Consider the following 10,662-nt stretch of genomic DNA (forward strand, 5'->3'; position numbering starts at 1 on the left):
AATGCAAACAACTGTGAGGCCGGCCGCACATTGGCTCCGACAGCACTGCGGCGCACTTTCGCTTCCGACGCAATTCGGACCCCCAAACCCAATTTCACACGAACATAGCATTGAGAGTCAATGGGCGGCGCCGACAAAATAGAACTCGTCTCTAATTGCTATCCGACATCCGCGAATGTCCGCGGACCTCAGTGCCAGTGTGCGGGGTTCTATTTAAGAGTAAGAGAGTAAGAGTAAGAGTAAGAGTAATTTGTCACATACAACCGTAACCTTGTGGGTTAGCTTGCAGTGAAATGACAGTTCTGGTTAACTCCATAGTGCAGAAAGACTAACAAACAAACAAACAAATAGAGTAGGGTAATTGTCCGGTCCATAGCTGAGAAGGTGGAATCCTGTGTGGAGGCGTAGATCAACGGCAACGCAGACAGTAACGACCGTAGACAGCCGCAGTCTCCTGGAGGGGGGAAGCGCTCTTCCGGGTTGGATGAGTTGCGCTCGCAGGGTGACAAAAACGGCATCTTCGCACTTGCCGTTCACCAAGATGTACAAAAGTCCGGCAAATATCCGCTGACATGGGAAAAAAGTGCTGTCGGATCCATGTATTGCTCCAACGAGTCCCCTCCGGAATGCGCATTTCGTCTCCATAGTAATTCCATTACCGCTATCAATTGGACTGGACACCACGGTGAAATTTAACAAACTTCACCACGTATTGACGCTGTAGACAGCACTTAAAAGTGCTTTCCATACACGCGGTCATGAATGTAACAAAATTACAAAATAAATATGGTCAAATTACATGAAAAATAAGTAAAAAAAGTTGCACGGGAGCAGGAGTTACCAGATAGGCAGCCGAACGACGCGGCGCCATGGCAACAAAAACAATGGAATCGAACTTTTGCAGAGCAGTGCTCAGCACTTTGTCTGAGCCTATATGCAGAAGCCCTGAGCCTTTTGTTCTTCTGCAGCCCACCAGACTGCTGCAGCCACCAAAATCCCCTTTTACCACCTCCGTTCTATTCACCCTTTTTTTAAAGCCTCAACATCCATCTTGTCTGCATCTTTTGGCGATAGCACGACACCACAGACTGTTGGATATTGGTGGTCCAATACCTTTCATGCACATCATCATTATCAGGCAATCATAGAAGACTGCCTATCATAAGTCTCCAGTCCCTAACCATTGACTGTTCAACAGACTTCTCTCTAGAAGCAGATGTAGATCCTGGCAAACAAATAACAAAAAAAACATGCAACGAAACAGCTTCTTCTGGGCACTGGAACATTGTAATGCTGCTTTTTCTTGAGTAGTCATGCCGTAGATTCACCGCTGTGTCTGAGTAATGTTGACTAATCCGCTCTTTAAAATGGGTTTTCTCCGCTACTGTTCCCCACCCCTGCATCCAAAAAGAGGATCCAAAAAGAGGCTTGAAGCTTTAAAAAAAAAAAAAAAACCCTGAGATGACCAGGACAAAAAGAAATCTTCACAGACAGGGTCAGTCATACCTTTTGTTTCTCGGTGGGATTGGTGCACTTGCGGAGCGTCTCTGCTTGCAGGTCGTCAAACTGGCTCTGGCCCTGGTAGACCACCACTCTCTTCTCGTGGATCCACGCTCGCTCTGCCACGCTCCCGAAGAACTGCACATGGTACTCTCTATGTCCTGAGGAGTAGAGTAGAGGAGAGGAGAGTAAAGAGACGAGTATCGTTTAGTAATCCAGAGCGAAATTAATGTGTCCAGCAGCATACATACAGTATATAAACACAGGAAAAAAACAGACATTACACACCCCTGCATCACCACAGCAGTTATAGATGAGGATAATAAATGAGTGACTGTCAAAATAGAACTCGTCCCTAATCGCCAGCCAACATCTGCGGACATTGGCGCCGTTGTGCGGGGTTGTATTGAAAACAATGGAATCGAACTTTGGCAGAGAACAGCTCCGCACTTTGTCGGAGCCGATGAGGAGACTACAAGACAAGGAGAATTGATGTATTACAGTGCCAGAGTCGCACACATTTGTGTGCTTGGCCAGTAAGATAAACATGTACTAGCCATTTTGGCTGGTGATGGAAAAAGTTAATTTAAAGCCCTATTTACCACATTCAAAATCTTTGATACATGTCTTCAGAGGAGACGAACATATGGGAAAGTTACTTATATACTGGTACTGGCACTACATACTGAGTGTAATATTGCATCTTCCTCTAGAGTGAAATTCTTCTGACTACTGTACTTTACATTACATTACAGAATCAGCATAAAAAAATCTAATGATGATGATGGTGATGATCACAATCACTTTTCATGCCAATTTTCTACAGTCAACAGTCTTCGAATGATATTATGCACAACTGATTAATCTCAGGCCAGAGGATACCAAATTGTCCAATTAAATGAAAGGTTACAAGGGGATTTGACATCCAGTGATCTCAACAGCCAGGAATAATGCGCCTCAATGTAAACCACTACACTGAGAGCGAGGTTAACATTTTTTAATTGAAACAAGCACGGGGCACACTCTGAAATCATTGCAAATTATTACTGCCACACACACACACACACACACACACACACACACACACACACACACACACACACACACTCTCTCTCTCCCTCACAAACACACACACTCTCTCACAAACACACGCACGCACAGCTCTGATTCCAGTCTGACTACTCCCCAGAGAGTCCACCCACGAATGATCTGAAAGTCATTAGGAGCTGAATTAGACCCAGACTCTGGGTTACTCCCATGTCAAGAGAGGCAGAGAGAGAGAGAGAGAGAGAGAGAGAGAGAGAGAGAGAGAGAGAGAGAGAGAGAGAGAGAGAGAGAGAGAGAGAAAGACAGAGACAGAGACAGAGACAGAGAGAGAGAATCAGCCTTGTGATAAAAGGCTACCAAGTGTCCCCCTGTAACTCAACTTCTCCTGCACCAAAGAGAGAAAGAGAAAGAGAGACAGAGCGAGAGAGAGAGAGAGAGAGAGAGCGAGAGAGCGAGAGAGAGAGCGAGACAGAGAGATAAAAGGCCAAGTGTCCCTGTAATTCAGTAAGGGCTGTATTCTCCCACCCGCTTAAGTAAAAACTCAAGCCTGTGACTAAGCAGGTTTTATGCGGGATTTCACCAGTTGCGCACTTTGGGTGGGGCCAGGTCAAAATCAGGGAGTTTCTCATGTAAATTAATTCTAAGCGCATTCTCCCGTCCACTTACGCGCGTTTGCCTTTACGCACACCAAAGGGCTGTAGTAAGGTCAAGCGCCACTATGGGGCAAAATGTAATATTGCATTTGATGTTCGCTTGGCTCGCATTTTGAACATTTTAGACGGTATATTTGTTGATGTTCCGTTAGTACAGTCAGCGTGAGCCAAAATCGAAATTCAATTCTCAGTAGTCCTATTTCTAAACTACACAATTCCACATTACCTGTGGCCCAAATAAATGCAAGGAATGTATTAATTAGTATGAGGGTCATATCATTTTGTGCCCACGGACTGCAACCTAAACATCAACCTCATTGCACCAAGCACAAGTGAACAAGGCACGTCAGACCAACGAGTATAACGCTGTTCCAATCGTCTGGACAGCCATCCAATTCATGCCTATTCAAAAACAATCTTCACCATTTTTATTATGTTGTAGCCACGTTAAGTAAATGCTTTTTATTGCAACTTCTCCACTTTTGTGATTTATTGGAACTCGTGCATGTGTAAATGTAAGCTATTAAACTTCCTGGACTGGTCCCTGACATACAAAGTCACCATCAACCTATTGCATGTTGTCCTATCTGTCACACAAGACACAAACATATTTACTGAAGCTCGGAGCATATCTTTGATACTTCGCGTCTCTATTACAGCCCATCAGCTGTGTGTTTAAGTCCTGGCTTGGCATTGCATGTCCATGCCCAATTCCCATGTCTGCGACAGAATATAAAGTCTCAGGTTTTGCACACACGTTTGCAATCAATATTTGCGTTGACATCGCTTCGTAAAATGTAAGGATGCGTGGGTATCAATGGAAGGCTACTTTTCTGCCCTTTCACATAATATTAATGTCACGTTGCTGCTGTGTGAGACGCGAAGCGCTTTTAAAAGTCAGCATACACAATGTTTGTTACTGGGGGAATTAAGAGGCAAAAGTGGTAACTTGAAGTGGTAAGTTGTCCCGGGCCCAGGGAGAGAGGGGGCCAAGAGTTGGATCCTCATTATATTGTATGTATTGGGTTTGGGGCAACACACACACACACTTATTTGTGAGCTTTGGTTGTCGTCAAACCGGCTACATCGAAAGCACATGTGCTGTGATGCAATGCAAACGCTGCATGTTTACCATGAAGTGACAAGAGTTCCAGTCATTGTCAGTGCCATGGGTGACGGGGTCTTTTTTATTTTAAGATTTTTTTTTTTTGGTCTTTTTTACTTTATTTATGATAGTGTAGTGAAGACGGTGACAGGAAGCGAGCGGGGAGAAATAGACCGCAGCGCCGGTAAAGGACCCAGGCCGGGAATCGAACCCGGGTCGGCCGCATAGCAGACAAGTGCCCTACCGTAGGGTCTTACCTCTGGTGTTGATGCGAGTGTGGACCTTCATCTGTGGGTCGCAAGACACCATGCAGGGCCACCAGGGGTAGGTGCCCACCTTGGCCCACACCAGGTCGCCAATCTCGTACTCCTTACAGCTGCCCGTGCCCGTGATGACCGTGGGAAAGTGCTGCTCGATCTGGTTCATCAGGACACACGCGCACACACGCACACACACACGCACGCACGATGCACACACATGCACGCACAGAGACACACACAACGCAAAACAAACAATTAGAAAGACAGGCAAGGGAATGCAAACAAGGCTTTCAGTAATTAGGCAAAGCTGTTGTGTATAGCTTTAGAGGACTTGTGTGTGTGTGTGTGTGTGAACGCTGCACGGATGCCAACAGAATCTCATAGAGGAGGAATCGGTTCAGTTGAGAAGATGCTCTAACTATCTGCCATTTAAAGACCAACTTCCGATAAAACACAGTTTTACTCACTCCTTTTGAAAATCGGACGGTCACCCCAAGTTAAACTCACTTGCAAGGCTCTCATAGCAGTGCGTCACCTCGCCTGGCTGTGTTTCCCGGTGTTTCCCAATTGACATAAATATTGCAGAGAAACGAGCGAATCACGAAAGCCTTTCTGTGTTGCGTCACGTCGAAAGAAGGCGTTGCCAACAAAGGTTTATGTCGACCCATTTTTCTAAAAACATGTAGAGTAATTTTTTTCTGCTTGTTTTCAAAACAAGCAACGTCTGGTGGCCCGAAACCTAGCTTAGCTTAGCTTAGCTATCAGCTGGTTGCTACTCTCAGATACACACAAAGCAGAAAGCCTCATACATACAGCATGCCCACTCTGGTTGCTCCGTGCCTGCAGCTCGCCTAGGGGTCGTTGTCGAAAGAGCACAGCCTTGAATGGAGCCTGCACGCCTCCGTTGGCGCACCTATAGTGCAGTACCACCTGGGGAAGTGGCGACTCTGTTTCCCATTACAAGCTCTCCGAGGACAGGAGGACTGAGCCAATCAGAGACGCATTTCCACGAGAGCAGGAGGAGTGAGCCAATCAGAGACGCATTTCCACGAGAAACCCGGAACACCCTCTCGTTTCTCCACCAGCCACCTTGCTAGCTTGCAAAAACGGCTTGAAACAAAGCAACCAGAATGTTTTTTAAAACAGGACCAACGCGTAACACATTCAATAACAATGGGGAACACAGCAATATTAATGAAATGACGTTGAGAGGCGGCCTATAAGAAAAGCCCGAAAGACTATCAAGTTCAAGGCTGGGTGGGTGGGTCACCGAATCACCATGAGTGCGCTGGCCTTTGGCTTTTTATAGCAAAAGTTCTAATTCAACAGCAATAAACACATTACATTACATTACACTTAGCTGACACTTACCAAAGTGACTTACAGGCATTTAGGTACAGGGTATTGGTTACATTCCCTGGAGCAATGTGGGGTTAGGTGCCTTGCTCAAGGCCACTTCAGCCATGGATGAAGGTGCTGATAAGGGTGGGATTTGAACCTGCAAACCTCTGATCTGAAGGCCAGCGCTCTAACCATCGAGCAAATACAACTAGACAGAGACAGAAAATACACAACCCATTCAAAATTGTGGGGCAGTCACTAGGAAAATATAGGCCCCTGAGGTCTGTCGGCACACTAGGACACATTTCCTGTACGCCAGATTACTAGTTCGGGACAGAACAGCACCATAATGAACAGCATTGCAGGAAGCACATCAGGTGTGATGAAAACTATGCATAGTGACGGCAGTGATTAAAACTACCGGGAGACACCGAAGCCCATTTGCGCCTGCCACTCCACTAAACAATATTGGTTTCATTGCTCTTTCCCTACTAGCGCTGAATAATTTGAACAAATGCAATGAATTACGAAGGCTGCAATTAATTATGCTGCTCAAAACTATGTCCCAATGAGTTCTCTCATCTATTTTTTGTAATACGGCACCCAGACTGTGAAAGACAGCAACGTTCACCAATCAAGGCTTCCCAGCTTCTCATACAAAAAGCATGCTCGCCAATCAGAAATGGCCCTACATGGCCCTGCCGTGGCTTAATGGTGGGGCACTCGTCCACTACGCGGCCGACCCGAGTATTTTTAAAAGAAATGGCCCTACACAAAGGTGAAACGGGTTATACTATCTTTCCAATATCCACACCAGAAATGCAGTGGCAACTTAACACAACAGCTGTCAGATAAATACCAATTATGTGCATCAAGTGCTAAAATGACTGTAAGTGAGTTACTATCCCGAATAAAATAAGCTTAGCTTACAGTTGGAAATCTTGGTGCTACAAAGGCACGTCACCCTAGCTTTCACACACACAGACAGAACCGCACACGTTCCTGAGCACACACAACAAAAATACACACTTCATTCAAATATCCCATTAAAATAATAGCCAAAACACAATATCTATTTAACTCAAACCCCAGTAAATAATAAAAGGAGCTGGGACTAACTCTCTGTTCCTTGGCTTCTGTTTTGAGTGCCTTGATAACCCGAGCGCCCGCAACAGGCTCCTCCTTTGTCGCGAATCGTCTGTCCAGGGGGTGTGCAGAGCTGGTCACCTCTGATCCCCCAACCCCAACTCCCATGCCTCCTCCCACCAGCACCCCCACTCCCCCTGGCCTGGCGGAGACGTTGGTGGCGCCCGCTGCAGCGAATGGCGTCTGGGGCAACTGGGCGTGTTCGGTGGGCAGGCTTGCCGCCGACAGTTGTCCGCTCCTCTTTTTCCTCTTCTCTTTCTTCTGTTCGTGTCGTCGACGGCCTGCGGAGGCCTCACCGCCGGCGCCCCCAGAGGAGGCCTGGAGCTCCTGCAGCATGTCTCCACACAGCGCCGACTCGAACTGTTCCCGGCCGTTCTGGTAGGTCTTGATGATCTTCAGCTTGATCTCCGGAGAGCTAGTCTTTTTAGGGGCGGCCGTGATGATGCTGGGGTGGTGTTGGTGTTGCTGGTGTTGGTGCTGTTGGTGATGATGGGCCAGGGGGCTGGGCGTGGCGGCGCCCCTACTGCCCACGACACCACCGATAACACCACCCATGCCCCCAACCATGCCACCGCTGCTAGCAGCCGCAGCCGCCACGATACTGTCGTGCGTGGGGATGAGGGGCGGGGAGGAGGAGGAGGAGGAGAGGAGCAGGGGGGGTTGAGGGGGCAGCACGGGCGGCATGAGGTGTGGAGGGGGCGGGTGGTGATGCTGCTGGAGGTTCATCAGGGCGTTGTGGGTGTGCTGAAGGTGTGGATGATGATGGTGAGGAAGGTGGTGGTGGGGGAGAGAGTGTTGTTGTTGGTGATGATGTGGCTGGTGGTGGAGGCCTGGGTGAGAGGATGAAGAGGAGGAAGAGGAAGGAGGAAGCGGCGGGAGAGGAGGGGGCACCACGTGACTGGCGGGGGGCTTCTCCTGCACCACGGGGGGCCTCAGGACCGTCGCCCCCTCCCCAAGCAGCATGCCGTGCTCGCCGCCGTATCCCCGGATGGCTCCGCAGCCGTTGGCCGAGCCGTTGGAGAACGGCGAGTAGAGAGCGAACTTGGCCGCCTGCTGCGCGTCGTAGGCCCCCACGCCGACCCCGACCCCCAGCCCCAGGGCGGCCGGGTAGCCGTTGGGCACCACCGTGGGCAGGTCGTCGGGCGGGTAGGGGAAGCCTGGCTCCAGGCCCGGCTCGTAGGAGGGGGGGCCGCTGCCGGAGCCGCTGCCGCCGGCATCGTCCCCGGGGTCGCTGACGGCATCGTACACGTCCTCCTGGCGGATGTTGGCGGAGTCAATGAGCTGGGGTGGTTGCTGAATTGTGTTTCCCATGATCCGTTGCATGAAAGAAAAGGAGAAATCCATTGTTCTGCTCCAGCATCCTTTAGGTTTCCCTTTTTCTGACAGGGCCTGGAAAGAAGGAGAGAGACGCAAACAGAAACACACACAAAAAAGGGCAAAAATATTACTTGTAGGTCTACCACTTCGAATGAAGCTCACATGACAATTTCTTCGCTTTTTTTCCCCTTCATATTTGACATGTTTTCCTGAAAAACCTGATAAGCTTGTTTTCCTAAGTGTGCACTGAATCTATTCAAAATCGATCTCTTCACCTTACCTTACGAGAACTGACTTCATTAAACAAATTAATAAAATGTGACCTTGTGTTTCTATTTAGAACACATTTGTTTGAAGCTTACTGCACACAATACCTATGAAGTCCCCTTGTAAATACATATTATTTCAATGGCCCTCTCATGTATAATCACAGAGCCTATACACAAAAGCTGCTTTGAATCATATCATGTTTTCCATGTCTGTCAACATGATCTCATTTAGGGAGCACCACGACTAACATGGCCATAAAATAGGCTTCATGCTTTTATACACTGTGCAAACTAATAAACCAATAGGATCCTTCAAGAATGCATGTGTTTATCTCTGTGAATGGCTTTGTTTGTATTGCTGGATGTTAATTCTACATTTAGGATGACCAGCCACACTGAATTAGAATAGGCTATGACAGAGGGGTTGACAGGGGCAAGTTTTTAGTCAATCAGTAACTTCGTTGGGTGCTTGTGGGAAGTGTCACGGTGGTTGGGTTGCTTAATTTGCATCACCGTCTGTTTTGCAAAACAGACATTGATCTTATCAGACAGTCCAAACTTTTGGGCAGACAAGAGGCGTATCTCTCAAAAGAAAATTACCCAACCAACCCTACCGTGTGAGCTAACCAGCTAACAAGCTAGGTTTGGACCTCATCAAAGCAAGCTAATGATAACATCCACTACATTGGTGAATTTATAGCTCGCGCTTGGACTAGGGCCACGAACAAGGTCACAAACGTCAGTGGCGTTGGTGTAGCTTGTGCAAAATTATACAATGAAGGCACGTGTCCAAATAAGACACTAAACCAGGCTAATGGCACAGGGACAAACTTGGTACCCCGGCTGTCTTTGATATACCCTGAGAAATGCTAAGCAGACCTAACAGTGAAGGCTAACTATCGATTGCTATCCCTGCATAACAACAGTGACCAATTCAATAGCACCTATCGTGGGGTGGGTGATAAAACAGACACATTACTCGGTCTTTGCTACAAAATGGTGTGCGAATTCATGTCCTGGTTTTGACTTGATGAAATAAGATGAATGCATTCCCATATCACGCATGATGCGGATGGCCAAAACACGAACATATCTGCCAATATGGCTGCCATTACCCCTTTAAATCAAATTGGCTAGATTACATTTCCATCACCCGTTATATCGAGGAAAAAAGACGCCAGGGTCTACGAGACCGATTGAAAGAAGAAGAAAATCGTCTTTTCATGCGCTGTGAACCGTAACATAATGCACGAGCTATTCGGACATGCAAGGAAATAACAATAGAATGAAAACGTCTGTACCTTCAGCGTGTTCCATTCTAAACAAATGCCAAATATTAGATCCCTGGTTCTGTTCACACAATTGCACAATCATAAAACGATTTCAAGAAAGCAGCGACAATGTGCCTCGTCGTCTTAACTCTGGGACTGCAAACGGGGGCTACACGCTCTGTCTGTTCTTGGTCTCCATAGCAGCTAGGATTGAAGCCGTAGATTCAGGAAAGGCCCAGTTTTTGCAGGATGCAAGACCAGACCTGGGGAAATTGGGCTCCTATGTATTTTATTCTAGCTATCTCCCTCCCTCTAGCCGTAACAAAAGCGCCCTGCTTGGGCCTGTCTCTTCTCTCAGCGCCAAAACCAAGTCGCCCCTATTGGTTGCAGTGATGAATGTGTGAAAGCATGTTGGGATAAGTAGTTTCTAATAGCCTACGTTATTGTCTTCATCATATGATCAATTTGAGAAAAAAGATTAAAGAATGAAGAATGCAGAGAAGTGGATGGAAATTATAGAGCATGTCAATGAATTTAGGTAGGCCTATACTATGTGAAATTATTTGACATCAGATGTAAAGATGCTGAGGATGCCAAAGGTTGGAAATATAGATAGGCCTAAATTTACATTGTTCATTGTTTTAATGATAAATTACAAAAGATGATGGGTTTGTCATCTTTTTTCATCAACATACTCTAAAATATTTCCTCTTTGCAGATTAGCCTATTAAACATAATTGACTTATAATGTCA

General features: G+C 47.0%; 1 protein-coding gene across 6 annotated transcripts in view; it reads right to left on the reverse strand.

Annotated features, from left to right (window-relative positions):
• nsd3 (nuclear receptor binding SET domain protein 3) overlaps nucleotides 1–10,274 on the reverse strand; it is a 47,493-nt gene extending 37,219 nt beyond the window's left edge. For all 6 annotated transcript variants that reach the window (XM_063209867.1, XM_063209864.1, XM_063209866.1 and 3 more), the window contains exons 1-4: nucleotides 9,940–10,274; nucleotides 7,026–8,441; nucleotides 4,563–4,722; nucleotides 1,507–1,661 (exon numbers count right to left, since the gene is read on the reverse strand). In XM_063209867.1, coding sequence (XP_063065937.1) covers nucleotides 1,507–1,661; nucleotides 4,563–4,722; nucleotides 7,026–8,396 — 1,686 coding nt within the window. In that variant the 5' untranslated portion in view covers nucleotides 8,397–8,441; nucleotides 9,940–10,274. The remainder of the gene's footprint in view (nucleotides 1–1,506; nucleotides 1,662–4,562; nucleotides 4,723–7,025; nucleotides 8,442–9,939) is intronic.
• Between the last annotated feature and the right edge of the window lie 388 nt (nucleotides 10,275–10,662).

Source organism: Engraulis encrasicolus, chromosome 11 (genome assembly GCF_034702125.1).
Source record: "Engraulis encrasicolus isolate BLACKSEA-1 chromosome 11, IST_EnEncr_1.0, whole genome shotgun sequence".
NCBI classification, from domain to species: Eukaryota; Metazoa; Chordata; class Actinopteri; order Clupeiformes; family Engraulidae; genus Engraulis; species Engraulis encrasicolus.